The sequence below is a fragment of the Athene cunicularia genome (assembly GCF_003259725.1).
Source record: "Athene cunicularia isolate RWA chromosome 3 unlocalized genomic scaffold, athCun1 chr3_part1, whole genome shotgun sequence".
In the NCBI taxonomy this organism is placed as follows: Eukaryota; Metazoa; Chordata; class Aves; order Strigiformes; family Strigidae; genus Athene; species Athene cunicularia.
Window position 1 is genome coordinate 73,204,480 of NW_020799097.1, and position 22,398 is coordinate 73,226,877.

General features: G+C 37.5%; 1 protein-coding gene across 5 annotated transcripts in view; it reads right to left on the bottom strand.

The window, feature by feature from the left end:
- UTRN (utrophin) overlaps positions 1-22,398 on the bottom strand; it is a 383,489-nt gene that overhangs the window by 202,449 nt on the left and 158,642 nt on the right. For 4 of the 5 annotated variants that reach the window (XM_026844327.1, XM_026844325.1, XM_026844323.1 and 1 more), the window contains exon 51: positions 17,398-17,587. In XM_026844327.1, coding sequence (XP_026700128.1) covers positions 17,398-17,587 — 190 coding nt within the window. Of the gene's footprint in view, positions 1-12,429; positions 13,107-17,397; positions 17,588-22,398 lie in introns of those variants that run through there. The other variant, XM_026844326.1, reaches the window with a different exon arrangement.

Genomic DNA, 22,398 nt, shown 5'->3' on the forward strand with positions numbered 1-22,398 from the left:
AAATCTATTCTCTGCAGCTTTGTTTAGAAGGGTAAACTATTGTTCTTCATCGTAGAGCATCTAAAATGTTGAATCACAAGAACAAAACAGACAGTGCAGCAGCAACTGCACTGATGTTTTCTGTAGCTCAGTGCCTCGTTGTGCTATTTTATATGTCTTTTTGTCTTTCCAACAGGTTCATTTACTCTGGCCACCTTATCTGTAAAAGTTCCAAGCTCCCTTATGGAGTGTAGCCTTAATACTCCAAGTGCTGTAATGAGTGACTGACAGCTCTCAATTTAAGTGTGTTGACTCTACCTTCAAAAACCATCCCAGGAAATCTCCATTAGGTGAAACAAGACCATGAAATTCATGTCACCATTATAAACTGTAAAACCAGCTTGTTTTTCTTTATGAAGTGTCTTTAATTCCATTTTATTTTTCCCTAAGTCACTACACAAATGTCATTGCCAAAGACTTATCTCTTGCAAGATGCTGGGACAGTACCAAAACAGTCATAAAATCTAAACATACTTTATAATCAAATTAAACAATGCTAAACAAGACAAATGATTATACTTAGCTTTATGCCCTGGGCTTTCTAAGATGATCTAAATCACAATTCCCTTTCACATGTTCTATGCAATTGGACTAAAGCCTGAAAAAGATATAGCTGAGAGCCTTCCTACACCTTCCTCAGTTTCTGTTTAAAAATCTCTTCTGTTCTAATAGATTCACCATTCAGAGAGTATCACAAAAACTATCAACTGTTTCATTTCCTCTGATTTCATACAAGAAAAAATAGATATAGTCTGTGCATATATGGTCTTCCTTTGTCCTTGTTTCAAAAAAGTTTAAACAATCATATACATAATACATCTATTAAAATACACAGATCACTTGTATAGAAATCCTACTTTTTCAGTAGCTTTATTTTGCGCTGTGGTTTGTTTTTTTGTTTCCATTTTTTGTGATAGTGTTTCTCCTCCTTTTGCAACGTAAAAATTGTTTAACATCCAAACACTTCTATTCTCAAAATGGCCCTTAATCACCACCTCAAAGAACATCTGTAGGTTGTTTACAGATAGACTGGCATAATTTCTAGCAGCTCTTACCTGGCACAAGAGACTTACAGTGAGCATGCCAACAGCCAAGTTTATTAAATATGCAAAAGTAACACAGAGAGCTTCATTTCTTCTGGTTAGCAGCTGTTAATTTTTTTACTCAGCCTATAATTCCTCTCTTTTTCTAGAACAATGTTCATTAAGCTTCAGCACAACCAACTTGAACCTCCAGGGAACATACACCATCCCAACAGTGTACTGGACCTCCATAATGTTAAAGCCTGTATTTGCTTACTAACAAAATCGTTGTTGCCTCCTCAATTTTTGGTTAGGAACCTTGAATATTAAAGATTAATATACTTAACCCAGTGTATCATACAGTTGTCTTAAGACTGAAGCATAACCTTGGCTTACTCCTAAATTCATCTCCATTTTAAAATACTGACCACACATTAGCCAAAGGAATTTTTCATGTTTTCCACTGTTTATATGTTGCGTGGAATCTCCATGCAAGTGTTCTTTCACACTTCTAGTATGATCAGATTACCTGTCAACCTAAAATCAGAGGTTCATTATAAATGCATGGAAAATATTAGCTGCTTTTCAGCCACACTGTAAGATCATTCCACTGAAACACACTACTGATTGCTGCTACTGTCTGCAGATCAACATGTGTACCAACTACTCACGTTCCCTAAGGAATATTATTTTTTATGCCACAAGAACAGATTAGTTGTCATAGACAAGCTCAATTAGCTGTCGTATTACACAATCAGGCTACAGTTTGCAGTCACTTACCAGCAACGTCAAAATAAAACCATGTTCTACGTTTTAGCAATGCTGTTCCCTCTGACACTTTTCTTTTACTGAATCAACCCTAATCCATACCTGAAAATAACTTTTATCTGGTACCTTCAATTGGCAAGGCTGCTTTAGAAAAGGAAAAGCACTCCTGAAGTATAGAAAGCTAGTCTATTTTTTAGACTTTTCCACTCAAGCATATTATTGAATGATAGTTTAAATAGGAGGTTTTCCCACAGAATAAAGCCTCCTAGTCCTCAGAACCTGACCACAACTTCCAAAGACTTCTCCACAGTCACCAAATCCACGGGGTCAGTTTTGTTACTGAAAATTGTAACCAAGAAGACTCTAAACCAAATGACAGTTTAGAAAGCCAACACTGGTTTTATTGCAGGGCAGGATGCATGGGGGATTTCTCCTCCTAACTTGAACACCAACAGGACCTTTCCACACTATATTTATACACACAACTTGCAGAATTAGTCATTTTCCAAGACCATCCTCTCTATAATGATTGGTTAGTAAGTTACATAAAATTATAATACTGCTGACAATACTTCTACTACTACACATGTTCAGGTGAAGAGTCTTCACCTGGGCAAGGGTCATCTTGACCTATAGGCATGATTTTTAGTATTATAAGGAGGTTAGTTCATCTAAGCATACGTGGACCTTGAGTTTGTTTGCCAAGTTGATAATGCACACTCTTCAAGGTCTAATTGTTCCAGGATGTCCTTGCTCAAAGAAGGCTATCTACTTGTTCTTCCGATTAGGGATGCCTTTGGCCTTAACATATACAAAGAACATCTTTCTTGACCTAAACATAATATTGCTACATTTAGGGGTTTTTTGCACTCTTTTCCAATTAAAACTATTGTTGGCACCATAATTCAAAGGCAGCCCGTATTTCTAATGCTGCTTGCTAAAAACATCCCCCCCCTCCACCCATCATTTCAGTCACATAACCATCAGACACATGTGCATTGTATTCAAGTTTTGCTGGCAGAGCGCTAGTTTCTCCCTACAGAAGTGGTCATTAACACACTTCTGCAAGGGAAAAAAAGGGAGGAAATACAGTTACTTTCCTCTAAAAACAAAACTGCTGGGTTCTCATCCCATGATGCTTGATGGCCTGAAATTATGAAGTTTATCACTGCAACAGTGAGACAGAACTCATTCATCTAACAAAAAAAGGGAGTTTGAACAAAATGAACATTTTAAAAAACTTTGAACCTAGTCAAAAAGTTGTAGAATCCACTTGTTTTCTAACTCTCAACAACTGTAACTAAGCAACTGTAAGGGCCTTATCACATCAATTTGAAGAGACAGGAAGGTCATATCCAGATCCAAATTCTTCAACAAACCCCCCCCAAATTACCTCCCTTATTTTCATTTAGAAGTACCCTTGTATAGACAAAACAATGTTTTGTTTCTCCATTATAAGGAATGAAAGTCTTCCAGGATCTGGCTATTTGGCTAAATTATCTGCTTACAGATAACAGTGGAATTGTTTAAGACTGTATTCTTCTTACTGAGGGCTATAGGAAGAAATGCCAGCGCTAATTTATCACTGGACTATTGGGCTATATGAAGTGAAAGATAATGGCCTGCAAACAGATATATAGCTATTTCAGTGAAAATAGCTGAGGGACTGCCATTAGCTCCTGATGCAAACACAGAGCAAAGAAGTGAAATTCTATTGAGAGGCTTTTCTTTTTTCTTCCTGGTCCCATCTTCCCTCTTCCAAAAGAGGAAGTGTTATGCTTGCTAAATAAGAAATACTAAGTGGGGAGGGAGGACAGTACTTGTGTAACCTGTAACTTTTATTATGCCTCCATCCTAATTTCAGAAGAACCCAAACATTAAGTGGGTAACTTTCATTTAGACTCTGAAGTTTAAAATTTTCTTTCAGTAACAGAAAGAAAGAGGAGAAAGACATTTGTTTCAACCAGTTTGCAGTGTTGGAACTTGCAGCAAATAAATACTTCTCTTTGTAGTAAACAATAAAAGAGAATATTTACCAAGAGAGTTACAGTATTTGATATGGAACATTCAAAATTAAACATGAAGGGTGACTGATTAGTTCAGGGTTAATAATGCATTCTTCCTTAAAAGAAAACAAAAAAGCATAGTTCAAACTGAGTCCAAAGATGGCAGGTGACAGAAAGCAGCGACCTCAGATGACTGTTCTAGAATCACATCCCAAAACCCAGCACAATTAGCACTAATTGGTCAGCAGTCTCAGCAGAGATGCCAACAATTGAGTAAGCATTGAAAACCAAAGTCTCCACCTCTCCCCAGGAAGGATGCTCTATTCAGGTCAGAAATTTGAAACACCAGTGTAGAGAAGCCAGCACTTACTCTATTAACACAGCATTGGGCCCATAGATACAGGGCTCATCAGCAACTGAGCAGCATCTACAGCACCAGCTGCATTTCGATTTGTTACTTCACTTGCAGCACCTGCCATATTTACCATACACTAGAAACCACCAGTAAATACAGTTTCATTATGACTATGAAGAATTGCTTACTTTAGTGCGACACAGGACATCAATTACCAGGAACGTCATTGACATCTTCCACGCACATTCAATTACCAAGCTATGCGGGACTGCATAAGTTACTTCTGCTTTGAAGTAAAATGCTTTACAGAAAATTATATCAAGAGTACCCAGCATGAAAACGTCACAGGGCAACCAGAGAGCCACAAAGGTCTGCAAGCAAGCAGTGGATATGAAATAGGAAGTGTGAAGTGCAACTTTGGAACATGAAGTCTCATAGCAGTTTGTCTTCATTAAAAACAGGAGAAGATAAAAGGGAGGGCAGAACACTTCCAGAGTCCCTGATGACTGGCAGTGACAGGACAGCTTCAAACAGCACTATTTTCCCAGCTACACAGTGAGTGGAGGTTTCTTAAAAATAAGCTCAAATGATCTGCATGAGGCAGATGACAAGAAAGACTTTGTTCTCTAGATAGAAACTGGTGAAGCACTATGCTGTTTTAGGCACCTATTGCTCCAGGACTTCATGAATTTGGGCTGTGTAACTGAGCCCTAAGGGAAAGGGAAAAAAAAAAATTACTCCCTGAAAAATGGCAGCAATCAAAAAACACTGTGGTAAAATACTACGGTGAGATGGTCTCATATATCAAATATTGATCCAGCTCCAGTAAACATGTGAAGTTCATGGAAGTCAATTTTCCCATTAAACCTATATTCATGCCTTAATAGAAACTACTCCATATTTTATATTCCTTTTCATTCTTGCTGCAATAGCAAAATATTTTCAGCTCAAAAACCAGACCTGCCTTTAAATGCAAGAGAATTCTAAAAGCATGTCCTGAAATTTCACTCATCTTGTCCCTCTCCTCCTTTCCTCTCTTCCAAAATACTACTGGAAGGGCTATTAAAAAAAAGTTATATCCTAGAATCCATTTCTCTCCTGTTAAACTGCATTTTGCTTGCAAATTGGAAAGACTGGTGCAACAGTTAAAAATACCAAATTTAGGAAGCTCTATGTCCTCTCCCATTTTATTTGCCTTGTTCTCCCACCTTAAACAAACAATTGTATTTCTAGAGAAATCCAATACATACACAGAACACTAGAGAGCAGAGTCTTCTGTTAAAAAGAATTTACAATAGTAACACAAAAGTACCCATTTATTATACAGTTTCATTTGGCACTGATCATAATTAGACAAGTGGCAAAAATGAAACAGTTACATTTAGGTCAGCCTCATGACTCAAAATGTGCACAACCTTCCTCTGGAAGAAGCTAGCGGCATGTTCTTTTTGAGTTTTGAAAAAAAAAAATCTTAAAATGCAAAAGTAAGGGGGCAGGTTAAACGACAGGAAGTTTTATACTATATCGAAGCGCTTTCTCATCACAGCCACAAAATTCAGATACGCACCGAATGCCTGACTGTACCACATTGTTACCATTGAAGTTAAACTACAGCAAAAAGATCCACAAATGAACATGTGTTATGGCTGTACAGCAGACACACAGCAAGTCCAGATTTAGATCAAAATTCAGAAGATTAGTAAGATTTTTCACATGGGGTAAAAATGTGAAGTTCCTTTGGATAAGAAGCAGGCAACACAGCCACAGTTGAAAACTGCTGCACTATAGTTTTGCCTATTTTAGTCTTCACTCATAAGCTAATAGGGCACTAGCACAGAGAATCATAGAAAATCACAAGTTGGAATACCTCTGGAGATCACATGGTCAAACCTCCTGCCAATTTCAGGAGCCAACTTCAAAGCCTGGTCTAGCTGCTAAGAACCTTAGCCACTACACTTAATACGTCTAGAAATGGAAATACAACTCAGTACAATACTCAACTAGACTTGCTGTGCAGAATTGTCACCCTTATACCCAATTCTCCCACCATAGCTTGTTCCTGCTGCGTCTTTTTCTTTCACAGGGCATGTCTGAGGAGAGTCTGGCTCCATGTCCATCTTGTATAATAACAAACAATCAGATAGGCAGCAACAGCATTTGGAAACCTCTGGAGCCTTTCCCCCTCCAAATTAAATCAAGACAGCTTCCTCCACCTCTAGTCCTGTCATGTACTCCAGCCTCCAAGCACTGCACTCTCCCCAATCTCTCAGTCTCCCAAATTGGGGGCCTGAAACCAACCATGGTATATGGCATATATAGATATGACCTTATGGGTGCTAATTAGATGGGAATAATAAATTCTCCCTATCTGACGATGACGATCTTGCTCACACAGTCTGTATCAATACACTGGGTTATTCCTTCTCAGGTGCAAGAATTTGCTTTGCAGTTTTTTTTGTTGGTGGGTTGCTTTATAAAAAAAAAATAAATTATGGGTCAGCCCATCCCTCCCACCAAAGGCACCAGTAGTGGGAACATATTGACTATTCCTCCACGATCAGATGTCATTCACAAAAATGCTGAAGGTGCACTCTGTTCCACTGTTTGGACTCATAACAATGCGAAACAGTACCAGTCTCAGTCCCAACCCTTGAGGAACACCAACAGACCAGTCAGCTTGCTTTCTACCTTTTGGCTCATCTATCCCATCCATATATCCCTAATTTGTCTATCAGAGACTCTGACAAATATCTTTCTAAGATCAAGATCAGGGAACACTACTTTCCCTTCACCCAAAGAGACAGCAACAACTTTCTCACAGAAAGCAATCAGGTTGGGCACCCTTCTTAAAACCCAGGCTGGCTCTTCACAATTGTCATCTTGTTCTTTTATACTTGGAAACAGATTACTACACTAACTTGTTGCTTGGGGACTTACTAAAGCTTTTTTTTTTTTTTTAAGGACTGAGGACACATGGGGCTTTGGGAAAAAGACTTAGTGAGCTCCTAAATCTCACAATTAAGAGATGTTCCAAATAATTTACCTACAAGTTTCTCCTTGAAATTTTGGCCAGCCTTCTCAGCTCCATCTCCAATCACAACCAGATTCTGCATCTGTAGCAATCACTTCTCTTCATTAACCAGCTTATCCTACCCTCATGAAGAGGATGGGAGTTCTCAGGATCTCCTATCTCTCTAGTTTATCAAAACATGAAACTATCCCTCCAATATCTCAATGATGTGTTGTGGTTTTGTTGCTTTGGGTTGGGTTTTTTTTTTTCAGAATTCCTCTAAAATTCTGAAAGGAATCAATCCATAACATGCTAACAGCTAACTGACATCCTGCCGACACACCAAAGCTCCTAACTGTCCTTGTCACCGATAAACTGCATATAAACGTGCAATTTGATACCAATAGAGAAATAAATTCCATTATAGCTATTACATTTCCAACTTTAATTGCATTTGTTGTCCATATATCTAGTTTTCATGTCTTTTGACTTACTGGATAGTCATTTCCAGCCTTCACTTACCTCTTTTTTTTTTTTTTTAAAGCCATTAAAAACCTTCTCCCTTCAGCCTTCCATTGCTTCTGTAGTTGCTGTGATTATTCTATAACAAGTGTCAGTAAACAAATCAATTTTCATCTCTCAAGACCTCCAGATGGCTGTCATTTCAAATATTCTCCCACCAGTTTTCAGCTTTCCAACTTTTATTCCATATCCAAAAAAAAATTATGTCCATCTCAATTTTAAATGATCATTGACTTATGTGCTTTCTTAGCCTATTCATATTTCTCCAAATAAGGCTTTCTTGTCTTTTCAGTCACTGAACACTATCATGCCATCCTGTTGAACTTTAAACTCTCTAAAGTCTTCAACTGTATGTTAACCCTGTTCTGCTTACCATACACAAGTCATGTTTCATCCCACCACTGCACATACACTACCTCAAATCACAACAGATGCCAGTTCTTCTACAGTCATTTTCAACACAAACAAGGTATGTTTGCAGGTGCAATGGTTACCATCTACACCTCTCAGCTGTTTTGTAAAACGGTAGATCCTAAACTCATGAGATGCTGATCATTACATATTTACTAAATGTCCAGTTTTGAATTAATCATTTATCTTCCACCAGTGCACTTTTAGCCTCATTGTATTTCAGTACATAACAGTCATTATATCCAAGGTTCCCTTTAATTCTGGCTTTCTCTTTCCTGTAAGGCTTTACGATAGACTTAGATCCAATCAGAATATCCCTTATATGACTAGAACAATATCAAGCACTCCAGACTTAACTTTCTCATCTAAAAAAAGAAAATGTCTGCATAATTTAGCAATGCTCTTGAAAATACAGGCACTGCTTCATTTTCCAACCAACAACTAGCTTAATACAGTAGCCTACTTCAGGACATGCTTCCACAATTAACTTTTGTTATCACTTCCACTGTCCAATAAATATGTGATACAACGCTGCTGTAATACTGCCTCTTCATCCACACTCTACCTCTATTTCATACTTGAATGTGATCAAGTGCCAATGATTTATTTTCTAAATCAACTTGAAGTCATGTGAACAGTAGAAAGCTTATCATTGTTGAACTCATTGGAACCTACCCATTTCTCAACACAGCCTTTCATGCTTTTTTTGCACCACCCCCCCATTTTTTTTTTTTTTTTTTTTTTTTTCTTTCCAAAATTTCATAGGAACAAAGCCTTCGCTGCTACTCTCAAAATTCAACATAACGTAAGTGTCGTCTGGAATGCTATCACCAGCATTACAGTAAAATAAGATTTTGGCTTACCCCAGCATTCACTGTGCTTTTAAGTTCCTGGGGTTTTATAAATTTAACTCTAGTCATAAAAAAAAATGAAAAAGCAAAAAATGAAATAATTGCATTTTATGTATTCATAAAAAAGAACCATAAGATACATACTTCTGATGCATCATTTCTCTTCACAGCTGAAAAATTCAGGAACTCACCTAAGTTACCACATATCACTTCAAGAGTGAAGACTCATGTTGGATCAGGTTTGAGATTTTAAGTATTTTATATAAAGGGGTTTGATTATTTATTTATTTTTAAATAGGGTTCTTTTCTCAAGAAGTCATCACAAAAGAAATTAGAAAGTACTCTCAGCGCTACTACCTGTGTTCCTTAGTCTATTCTCCAGTGGATGAATGCTTCAGTCCCTGAATGCTAACAGTGTGCTTCAAAAATACCACAGTTAAGTACCACAAGCAGAATACATATTTCAAGGTAATCATTTACCTGACAGACACACTATTCTTTCAGTTCTGTCTGGGAAGTTAGATAAAGCTTCCTAATTTTCTACTTCATTTTCATAAGTATAATAATACAGTAGTTCTGGTCTCTCAGAAGAGATCTATTGACCTGTACCTTACAGATTTTTTTCGGTTCCCAATAAAACTCTAAATTGGTTCTTGTCTCAGCTAGTTGGATATACCTAATAGACAACGTTCTTTAAAGAATAATCCCACATTAGCAAGAACACAGAGCAGATGACAACCCCTACAAAACATTTTTCTGGTTGTTCACTTTGAGTGTCATTATGTTACAAAAGAGTTATGAAACTAAGCTAACAACAATAAAGCAAGACTTATTACACATTGCCTGACAACACAATGCTAAGTGTACACATTTTGCACAGGTACATCATTGATTTCAGTGTAAAAGAATCAAATATCAATACTAGTGAAAAGTTCTATCTGACAAAACTCACTTTGGTACAAAGAAAACAGAGAAAGAAAAATCAGTAAAAGAAGAAATATCCTAAACCTTGGATTTCCTGTTTTTCAGCAATGCTGTTAATATGTCACTGAAGTGTTTATTTTTGTTTCTGCTTTTAAAAAATTTGCAAAATTAGGACTATGAATGCTGAGCATTACTGTTACAGGAAGCTACTAATATGAGAAACAATTATGACTTTCCCCAGTACAGTTCAATAATAAAGCCTTGTTTATTCTTTTATAAACAGTGCTATTTTAAACAAACATTAACTTCAATAATTTGTTTTAAATATTTCATTGGCACTTTTAAAGTGTTTATTTCGTTGTCACTGTTACACTTCAGAGGACACTTCACATGCAACATTTAGATGATAGTTCATCAAGCAACTACCCTGTACACAATGCAATAATTCATATACTTTATAGTAAATTACTTCTCTTCGGCAGAACTGAACTATATTAGGGTGTCTGTAGAGTTCACAAGACAGGTACAAACTTGTGAAATTCCAAAGACAGAAGTATACAGAGCACTACAAGAAATCCTTCCTGTCATGGTCATAGTTGTTTTTAATTTGTAATTTCCATACCATTTTCTCATCTAAGTATTAACAATTCCATCACCAGACTCCCATCTATCATTGCCTTACATTGACACCTGCTGGAAGCGACTGGGATTGTAAACCATTCCTTTTTTACTCAATCAGTGTCTGATTTAACTACAGACTGACCAACACTTCTACTTCCAGTAAACTAAGCACAGGCATCTGAAAAAACTAAGCTGCATGAATTTTAACAATGAGAAAAACATGTAATGTGTTATTTTAAGCTACACAAAAATTCCCAAGGCTGTCACTGCATGGATTCTCAATCAGAAAATATATTTTAATAACAGCCTTTGAGAAGATTTTTTTCTTTTTACTACCCCTAAAAGTAGATTTAAACTGAAGAAATTAAGTATCCAACCATTTATTAGGCTCTCAGGCTAATTAGCAAATATTTAGTACCTTTTGAAGTAATAATTATTGTTTGACAAACATTGTTACAAACAAGCTTATACACAAAAATGTGACTAAATGTGTTTTAAAGCACTTTTCCTACTGCTTACAAAAAGACAACTAAAAACCATGACTAATGAAAAGAAAAAAAGATTCGCCTTATTCACAAAAGCAAACAGGGCTCTTTAATGACAGAATTGATAAAGACAAGATTAACTGAGGCATACTCATTAAAACAGCTTGTACATACACAAACTACTGTCTATCGTTCTTCATAATTAAGATGCACCTCTTAGTACAGCTTTGTAAACAGAAGCACACTGAAATACCCATTTGAAAACAATGTGATTTTCCCCATATGCCAGAACTTCCTCTACAAGCTTCACTGTTATGAACCAGATACTGCATTACACCCTTCTCTTTCTTCCAAACTCTACTATAGAGGTGGGATCTCTTGTACTTGATGACATTTTTGTATTTCTCATAACAGAAAACACATTTCAGATTTCAGACAGTTTTAAAGTATCACAAACAGCAAGAATTAAAAAAAAAAAAAAACAAGTTCAGAGGCAGCCAAATAGATTTTCTATAAGGTTACATCAGTATACAGCTGAAGACCTCTCCAATTTTATATTTTTCCAAAGTTACTAAGTAAGATGCTTATATAGAAGTCCAATAATACACCACAGTATGACTATTCCACACAGGCACCAAAACCACAGCAGTATTAACTTATGGACTTTATAGACCAGTTTGAATTTTTTTTTTTCCCATTTGAGTGATCAACCTACTTAAAATTATTTTTACTCGGTAGCTTAGATCATTGCCACCACATTACTGTTCTGAACTAGTGAACCTGTACAAACAAAAAAAAAAGTAAATACAGTCTTGGTGGAAGCAGAAATAGCCACCAGAACAAGTAACAGCAAAAATACCAGTATGAGTGGTAGCCTACATCGACATGCTTTTCCTCCAACTTTTCCTTATTTTTTATCTCTGAAAGATCTCTAAAAATACAGACAGTTAAAGTAAAAATTTCATGGCTGCATATTAGCCTGCTGAACTCATTCCTAATTAAAAGTTTCATAAAGCTCAAAAGCAAAAACATCCTGTAGAGAAGAACGCAGTAATTCTACATAATGGGTAGCCAGGAGTTAAAGTACTGCATTTAACAAGAACTAACCAACTCCTCCGGAAAATGAGATGTGGTAGTATTTTACAAAAGAACACCGAACATTAAGGGTTTCCTTACGGACACTTAAATGGAAGGCAAGACAGCACTTTTTAAAAAAAATGTATCACTGACAAGCATAGGGGTTTTTTGTATTACATTCTTTAACAAATCATCCACATGAGAGCAAGCCAGGCTTTAAAAACACACTAGATAATCTAGGTACTTTTGACACTCATTCTTACTTTCTTTTCTTTTTATCTCAGAAAGACAACAGAGTTAGCATTAGACACTCAAGATTTAAGGCTTACATTTCTTACCTTACAAAGCTTCTGGTAACGAGGAGAAGAAACTGCCATCCTCTGTAAACGATGCAACAACACGACAACTTTCTGCAGAGACGTTCTCACCACAGCCATCATTTTAAGTTTGCCACACTTCTGAAGACACCTCAGAATTTGCATTATAAATGAAGAGCAACTATCATTTCCTCCCGGTCACTGGACAATGATTTGCCAGCTTTCTGAGCATGCTCTCTTCCAGGACTGCTTTTGCGAGCCACAGGCTTTATACGTTTCAAAGGCAAAGGAGGTTGATACAGCATAAGTTTCTCTCCCAAAATAACCCCAGGAAACAAATGTAAAAAAATAACAGCATTCACCAATTCTTCTAACCGATACTGCTCAGCTCTGCTTGTGCAGAGGGTAAATGAAGTTGTTGAGTAGCCAAGCGTCTGCCACTGTTCAGGAGTGCGCTAAATAGCCGTGAAGTCTTATTAATTTAAGCCTGAAAGCTGCAGGAATAAAAAAAGAATTCCTTCGGGAAGAAAGCTCCAGTGTATCACAACAGTTTTTCTCCCCAGTAGCTGCTTTCTATCGGCAGACAGCATTTGCTCCTTCACTCTGGGAAAGGATGCTCTCGCTCTCAGACTGAACGCAGCTCTGGCAGAGCTGTAGAGTGAGTGAATAACAGACTGTTATAAATCTTGAGAGAGGAGCAGACGGATACCTGCCCTAATTATATCAGCCATACGTTAAAGGCTAATAAATCACACAGGCGCTTCTCAAAACTAGATTACCCAATACAAAAGGAAAAACCGCAGGGGGTAAATCTCACCACTATGAAAACTCTCTTAAAGCTAATTTAGTTAAAGGGATCTCAAAGGATTCTCACTTGCGCCAGAAAGTAGGAACGTTTTTCAGGAGCCACTTCCAATTAAAATCTTTTCCTGAATGACTTATTAGGACAAGAAAGAAGAGAGTTTTGACAAATTAAAAGTATACAGTTGTGCCATCACCCCTTTATCTAGTCATCCTTGAAACCAAAGAGATAACATGTTTTTGATGTTTTTCCCATGACAAAGCAGAATTATTTAAGCCATCTAAGGATGGCAGTAGGACATTCAAGAGCGTGGAAGCATTTTGCAACCAGCACGGCACTCCCAACACAATACAGCCAACATACCCCTACGTGTGGCTATACTGCAGCACAACCAGAGACAGCTAGATATTTCTTATGACTTCCAAAGGTGCTATGATAAACCTAAACTTGTATTAGAGGGGCTGCTGTAGAGACGGTTTAGGAAGGCTATTAACACAGCAGATGGTAGACACCATTACAAGTAATCATATTAATCAATGTGCATATTGCCACATGAAGAGGTACATACACATTTCCAAGCACATCAATCAGCACAGTATGCACCAACTACAGGTAGCATGACAAGTTCATGTGATACTAAATAATGCACAGCTTATATGCCAACGTATTATACACCAGTTTGCCTCCTCTTGGGCACTTTCTATCTGATGGGTAAATGCCAGGTGCAGGTTCTTCATACAGGACATTTAAATACTCTTCCCATCCAATTCTGCTAACACCACCTTTTCATCCTTATTTTTAAAATTGAATCAATGCTTCTATCAGTCCTCAGGTACAGCCCTTTTACCTGTATTCTATTGTGTTCCTGATCTGTCCAGCACCAATAACATCATTTTAAGGAAACAGAGCCTTTATTCCACTCTGTGTATAGAAGTCTTACCACCTGTATTCTTCACCTTGCCAGATTCATCTTCTTTCCTCATCTCCACCACTCATTTGAACCATTCCCCTCCATTGTTCCTGGCTTATACCTACTCCTCTATCCCACCACAAGTCTGTTCCTTTAACCTACCAGGCTCTAGCCTACCATCATTAGCTGACATGATGTTACCAAACATATTTTGAAGAAATCTATGAAGCAGCACAAGTCCAAAACCAATACTGAAGCGTTCAGAAATCACTGTCAAGAGCTCAAATTTTTTCTATGTAAGATAAAACCCACGGTCCACACCCACATCCTCCTTTCAGTTCTGCTTTTCTCCTTCCTAGATAATATACAAATTCAAATCAAGCAGTGAGACAAACAGCCAGCCCACCACTAGTCATGCTGATTTTCATTTACATTCAAACAAAACTCTCACATTATTTTGAACACCTTCACATCTGTAGGCACGGGACTTCACGCACATTGACCCAAGATTACTTCTTACTGTTTCCTAGCTCATTTTCTACATCTTCAAATTAAGTTTTAACCTCTTTCAGGTGGCTGCTAAACATTTTGCAACACAGACTAGAGTGTTTTGGTACTAAGCTGAATAGAGTCTTCTGCAACATTTAGATGCTGAGAGAATTAAAAAAGACTGAATTTCCTTCTTTCCAAAACCAAACCATTACTACACTCAAAGTCTGCATTATTCGCACTGTACTGTTGCTAGCCTTGGATGTCGTATTAGAAGGCAAAATAAAGGTTTCAACAGTGTCCAGATCACCAGTTCCCTTGCAGAGTGGCCTGAGTTGCAGCCAAACATGTTAGGCCCAAAATGTAATGGAGGATAGTCTTCCCATGCACACACATATGGCAGTTTAACAGATGATGCTATTTTGAAAATGCATGACATGACATTAAAAAAATCATCATGTTTTGTCTATGTTCAGCCCATATCACCTAGAATTTTTCACACATTAAATTCATAGTAAAGTTTTACTCAATGCACAGGGCTTGCAGAGACAGAGGTATCTTCACACAGAGCAGAGAGTCACAAGCCCTGCATTCTTCTTAAAACAATTTTAAAAGAAATGCTTCACATATTCAAAGCACAAAGAGAAGAACTGTTATTTTATATCACTCAACAGGGGAAGAACAGGAAATGATCTTTGTTTAATAAGATTTTAAGCTTAAGAACTTGAAGGAAGGGGACTTAAATTTTAGGTACAGAAAGATGTTAGAGCTTCATTTTATTTTCAAAAGTTCATTTAAACATATATTTGAAAACAGAAATATTGGTTTTGCCAGTGTCATGATACTATGTCATCACTTGTATTTAAAGTGAGACTGAAAGATGATAGGCGACAAAGTTCATTTCAGAAGCCATTATGCTATGACAGTCTGACATGCTCTACTTAACTTTCTTTGGTAGCTGAAAAAAGCTCACATTATTATGTGAAGCCATGGGTAAGTTAAGTGATTATGCTTCATATGCACAGTGTGTAGAAGAATATAGACATAGAAAAAGATGGAAAATATCAGGTAATGAGATGCTGAACAAGGGGAGGCCATGCCCAAGCACATACACCTGCCTTCTCAATGGTTACAAGCCAGGACAATAGCTATGGTCAAGAGCTGGTTATAGACCTCCACACAGCAAGCAGTCTTGCCCAGCAGTTCTCCACACACAGAGCACAACTCTGACAAATTTTAACCAGACTGCAGCACAGTGGAAGGCAAACAATCTTCCATATCCAACGTGCTTCACAGCTGCATAGAGCCAACAAGCAATTTGTGAAATAAACAACTTGGTGTGATCAACTACATAGAATGCAAGGTAATGCAGAAGTAAGTCTATTTATACAAAGCACTGCCTCATGTTGTTTACTTTCTGTGGCCTCTCTTTTAGCTCTTCTACCTCCACTACACTAGTTGTTTGGGATTTCTGCCAATAAAAAGTATTAACTTCTAGGTGTTGCCATTACAGACTAGTATCAGCATTTCACAAAGAGCCACATCTCTACAGATGAGCTACCTGACTGACCAGAATCATATAAACATTGGTGACATGTCATCTTCAACAGACACAAGCTTCCACAACATGTTGTTCTCTTCCTTATGATTACAGTGAGCAGCTTGCTATCAGATACTTTAAAGTATCTTGTTTCATTTGTATTCAATGCAGATATGTTCAGGTCAACAGCACTACTGAAAGCAGCACTTTTTTCACTATAAGCTGTTCAGACCCCATGAACTTAAGACCACAGACAACATTATTCCAAACCCAGAGTGCAGGATTTAGTAACTGACATAACGGCCCAGTTCTTCGCATATCAAAATAACTGCTAAATAACGCAATTAACTGAAGGAAAAAATATATTTAAAAATTCAGGAGAAAGATTATATATTCACGTCAGGTAAACAGGACACAGAAAATTCATATACCATAGAAACATAAAATTCTTTTAGTGATGTTCAACCATTTGATATCACAGGCCCAAAGATACTGATTTTTAAAAGAGCTGTCACCACATTCTTTCCTCCTGTTTTCCCTAAATACACTGTACCCTTAGTACAGGCTGAACCCAGCTCCTCTCTCTCCCTCCTACTTCCCCAAAGAAGATGTACGGGATATGTAAAGGAACAGTCAAATGATGTGGTTCTCAACTAGTCCATGCTGCTTAGAGAGGGAAAAGGGATCGCCCTTCTAGATTTTAGACAAGCTAGGGTGTCCATATATTAAAAAGGAGTGTAAGTGGTCTCATTTAATCTGTTCAGTTATTTGGTTTCCAGTCTGTGGCCTGTACAGGAAGGCAGGCCAGCTGGGGAGCTGCCGGACAGCAGAAGCGGGAGAAGAGGTGATCCAAGCACAACAATTTCTTGGATTGCTGAAAAAGCAGTAGGAAGAAGGCAGGCAGGGATAGGAGACAGTGCAACTCCGGAGGGCTTTACTTGGAGGAAATTAAATTGCTTGGTTGGAGAAGAACACAATATGACTTGGTTTAATCAAGTATACACCTGCTGAATACAGTCACCCTCCACAGACATTGAAGAGCCCTCAGTACCACAGATGTCCACTAAACTTGTTTTTCCAACCTTAGGAGGAAAAACCTGCTTCCTTCACACATCTGACTCCTAAAATACTCTTTTTAAATGCCTTCCAATAGGCTGCAGGTTTCCCCACTGACGTAGATAGCTTTCCTTTACAACATTTGCTGTTGAGACAAAGCATAAACAACAACAGTATTATTTAGTTTCTCACCTGCATCTGTTTTCTGAGTTCCCTTATGCAGGCACTGTCCTGAGCAGTGTTCTCACGCTGGGATGCATCTGCTAGAACATTAACTGTCGTCTCTGCCTCTTGAAGCCACTTGAGGAAGCTCTCCAGATCCTTGTGTGAGGCCTGTACTGTCTTCAGTTCTGTCTCCAAGAAATTCTGCCTATCGACAGCTCTGAAAACAAGACAAGTGTCAGTATATTCTCCCATAACATGTAGCATTATATACATCATAATGAAACTACTAAAAGGAAATATGAAAGTTATCTCTATTAAGAAACTATACACCTGTCAGAGCTTGTTTAGCATTATTTATATCATTGTTTCTGTGGTTATTATATCTATAGCTACCCACAGATGTTCTGAAGTGGTTATATATGTCACAACCCTTTTTAAAAAAAGGCATGTGGAAGAAAAAGTCATTAAAAACCTAGCTTTTCCTTTTTGAGTGTCACCATCATGGACTTATGCCATCCCAAATGGCAGAAGTGTTATTCCCATGTGTGAAAAGTGTGAATGTTTTTCCTCATCAACAGAAAAATAATACTGAATAGAAGCACTGAGAGCTTGGAGATTTTTTTCTTTGTCTTTTATAGTAAGCAGAAACATTTCCCTAAATCTGTAAGAGTTAAAGTGCTGAGGGTTGAAAAGTCAAATACCTGGTTCTCTCTGCTTAAAGACAAGACTTGACACTATCACACAAATAGAATAATCCACTGCCATCATAACAGTCAAGCCATGCTCAAAACGCTTAAATCTGAAAGGACTGGTGAAATATGGTTGAAATTTTCAATCAATCCAAAAGATCTCTGGTTGGTACAAACAGTTTTGTTTGTAATGATTTTTTTAGGATGTGAGGAACTAATTTAAAACCTTTGGCTTATATTGTTGGTAAGCAATTTCAAAAGATTTCCTAGGAAAAAAGATCACTTTATACTTCTGCATAACAGAACTGTTTCCTTGTCACTGAAATGAAACTCAGATGGGAAACTGTTACAGTCAGCAATTTTAAAAGCTCTGATTAACAATGTTAATTAAAGCATGACAAGCTAAATTTCACCCATTCAAGACTTATTTTACAGAATCCCTTTTCCCAAAATCAGGACAAAAGTAATACAAGCTGTCCCACACCGGAACACTGTACAAACTTCCCTAACAGGGCTACTACCTAGAATGCTGCTGCTAAATAATTATGAAGTTCAATTTTATTTTTGTACCAAGCACTAGCCATATTGTAAGATTTCAAGGGCAAGTAATATTTAAAGTAAGACAAGGGCAAAACACTCAGCATTGGGTATTTTCACACAAATTGAACACATTTGTCCAGACAGGCCCAAATATGTGTCTTGTCTTCTGTGTCCTATTCTCCTTGGCTTTTTTTCCTCCTTGCCACACTGTGGTAACAGTACTGCTAGTGGTATTAGGGAATCACTGTGTTTAGAATCACAAATTTCAAAGTTAGCTGCAGGTGTTCAGTACCATTCAAGATGGTATTTCAAAGCAGGTATTCTGATTTACTAGCACATTAGGTGCAAGAAGTTGTTTTCTTTCAAGGAAATCTCATGTAACTCCAATTCTGCTAGGCTTACATTCCCAAGTATTAGCATAATCAACTGAATTTTCTAGAGACTACTTACAAAAAGATAGCATTGCAGGCCCCATTTTAGGAGCTTAGGTCTTATGTCACTTGTTAATAATTGCTTTATCCAAGATAAGACTGTGTGAATCATTCCTGACTTCATGCTTGCCCAAGTTTTGGCTACTGATAAATGACTAGCAGGGCAAGAAGTTTTCATTCTTGCTTTTCACTTGAAGCTCTAGAATGCTTCACCCACTCTTGAGAAAAAAAAAAAATAAACAACATGCTAGGGATTACAAATGGTTTGGATAAATATTGCCTAGAAAAGATAACAAGCACCAGCTCAAAAATTAGAGCACACCGAGGAACTGCGAGAAAAGTGTAAAGTAAAAGCATTTATGAGCTCTGACTTCAAAACCTTCCTTCCTCTGCAGGGATTTTCTTCCCTAGCAGGGGGTTAAGGCCAAAGGTGGAAGAACAGGAGTGACAACAGGAAGAACAGACCGGTAATAAAGGTGACCTTCAAAGAAAAAGAAGAGCCCCAAAGAATGAAACATTAAGTGACCCAGATCTCTAAGTACTGATGTGCTGGATGGGAATTGAGACAACCTGAGCTTTGTAGCTAATAACATTCAGTTTAATTTCTCAAACTTCCTTCCTGGTTGAAATTAAAGGAAAGAATGAAATCCTATCACAGTCCCACTGCTGTCATGATATTCAGATTGAAGGTAAAAATCATTCCTTTCACTAAATATGTACTCCAGCAGCATAAATTAGTAGATTTACAACTATTGTTCTAAGATTACATGGGACCTGTACAGCAGTAGTAAGAAATACTTTTACAGAACAGATATGAATACTTTAATTTCCTTCCAGTAATGGCCACAAATGTAAAATAGAAAATGGAGAATTCTGTACTGCAGATTAATGACTATCCCATGTTACAAAAAGATGACTCAGATTTTCAAAGAATTCTAATACAATTAGAACAGCCTCAAAAGAGGGTCCTTCCAGGACATAAGAATTAAATGTAAGGAGAACCTGGAGAATTCTTTACAAATGCAGCTAACTTCACTGAACACAGTGATAGTGGAGAAGATCTAAGCAGATTCTATTAGCAAAGACATGTCCAAGAAAAAGAAAACTGTAACTCTACTATTTAAGTTTCCATGGCACTCTTTCAGATTTCTGTTCCACCCAATTATGTTTTCAGATTTAAACTAAATATCTGCAATGAATACAAGTGTGTGATCAAAAGAAAGTCAGAAAATAACATCTGAGACAATACAGACAGCAACTACAATTCATTACTAAGGCAGCAAAAACCCACAGAATTACTACAGTTTCATCCTAATGTATAAAAACAGAACATAAATAGCCACTGGGCTAAGTATTCAATTCACACAATGTCAAGCTGGGGAGTTTCTTAATTGCAACAGTTTGAAACTAAGTTACTTCAACTTTACATGCCACAACTATAGTCTTCCTGGTAGTGTTCTTGTGCTGTTCAGGACTGTGATGGTCCCAGGTGATGTTACTAAGGTCCCCTTCCACAACCTCCAAACATGGGAACAAACTGGTATTTCAAGCATTATGCTATAAATGCAGATCTGATCTTATAAAAGCCATAGGGCCACATGTGTGTTTGATGTGCAACTCCTGCATGTCCAAGATCTGCCACATGAAGTCAGTCTTGTCACTCAAGGTTCACTAGGGTTTCTATTTATTGCATTTAAAGAATGTATAAACCCTTCATTTCCTTGAAAAGGTGCTTTCGCTACACATTCTCCCCTTTTATTTCTATTCTGCTACTCCATGGGATTACTTTGAGCAGCTCCACACTCTGGCTACCCACTGGCTCTTGGAGTTCTTTATATTCTGTCCCTAGTTAAAAAACAAAGCAGATACTCATCTTCCTAAGGCTACAGACTGCAAAACAGTAGCCCCGGTGATAATTGAAGAGCTTCAGTTATACACAACAGAATGCAATCGCTTATTATTCCAGACTTTAAGCAGATTCAAAAATAATGAGAGGCTTCCAGGCAGGAGATTTTCTTTCCGGTCACCTGCTCTGAGTCGTGGGCAGTTTTATGCTAGTTCTAGCCAGAACACTGCAAAGTCAGAATGTGAATGAGAGTACCACAGAGCTGTAGTCTACTGTTACTGCTAATCCAACAAAGAGCTGTCTCTCCTCACCCTCTAATTGCATCTTCATCCCTAGATGTCACCATGACATTCAGATGAAGTTAACAGCATTTTTGGAAAAATTATTAGTTTACTTTGAGGAAAGAAAGGATGATCTGATGGTGAAAATGCTGCAGTCCCTGATCTTAATTCAAATGAATGGTCAAGAAGGGCCATTTCAGGAGGTGACCTCATCACTGTGACCTAGTTCAGAAAAGTAAAAAGCCAAGGAAGTTTTGTCATATGCTAAAGCCTTTCCCATAGTCTACTGGAAGTTTTCTGAGGAACCAGGAAAAGAAGTTTTCTGCATCACATAGAATAATTATGAAGTGTTCTACTCACTTGAAAAATCCCATTTTATGTCTTAAAATATTTAGAGATTAACAAATGTTTATTCTCTCTCAAATGATCACATGGAATGAGCCATACAAAGTTTTGCCTATTTTTAGCTCATCTCTCAATGGACATAACCAGAAATCCAGCTGCTACATCAAAAATCACGAAATGACAGAAGTACAGTTTTCCTCCAAAGGAGGATAAGATAACATTCTACTCTTTCTTCATTAGCTGCTCCTTGCCACTGAAGTTCTCTGCCTCTCACTCCCCAGGATATAACAACTTCAGAGGCTTTATTACCTAGGATTTTTATTCATTTAACTGACATGTCATTACAAAAGCAGTTATCTGTTGCACATATATGCATACATACATATAGACTTCAGTTATCTCCTCCACTCCCATATATACAGGATCAACTTTCAGTTCTGTCCCCCTAACCACAGAGCATATCATCTTGTAAGCTGCAGGCACCGAGTCAGACACTCTTCTATATGTTAGCATATGTTATGCATAGGGAAATACTGTATTTTCATTAAGATATAGTTACAAATATGTCTTAACAGAGGATGAATAGAAGGAAGTGAGTTTCGAGTAAGTCTTGGTTCCTATAGCTGAAATATTTTCTAGATGGGAATGCTAGAAGCATCACACTCAGGAACCCAAAGCGCATCCGCATTCAGGGAAAGTTTCTGTTAGATGAAAGGCCATAATGAATTAATGCATTGAAAGACCATGCTGAATACCTGCAGGCTTATAAAAAGAAAGCACAGCACTAAACTACAAATACATAAAGCATACCAGCATCAAGGAACAGGAGAAGAACTGTTCAAAGACACTTAAGAGAATAGCTGCCACAGGCAAACCTGAGACCAAACATGAGAGAA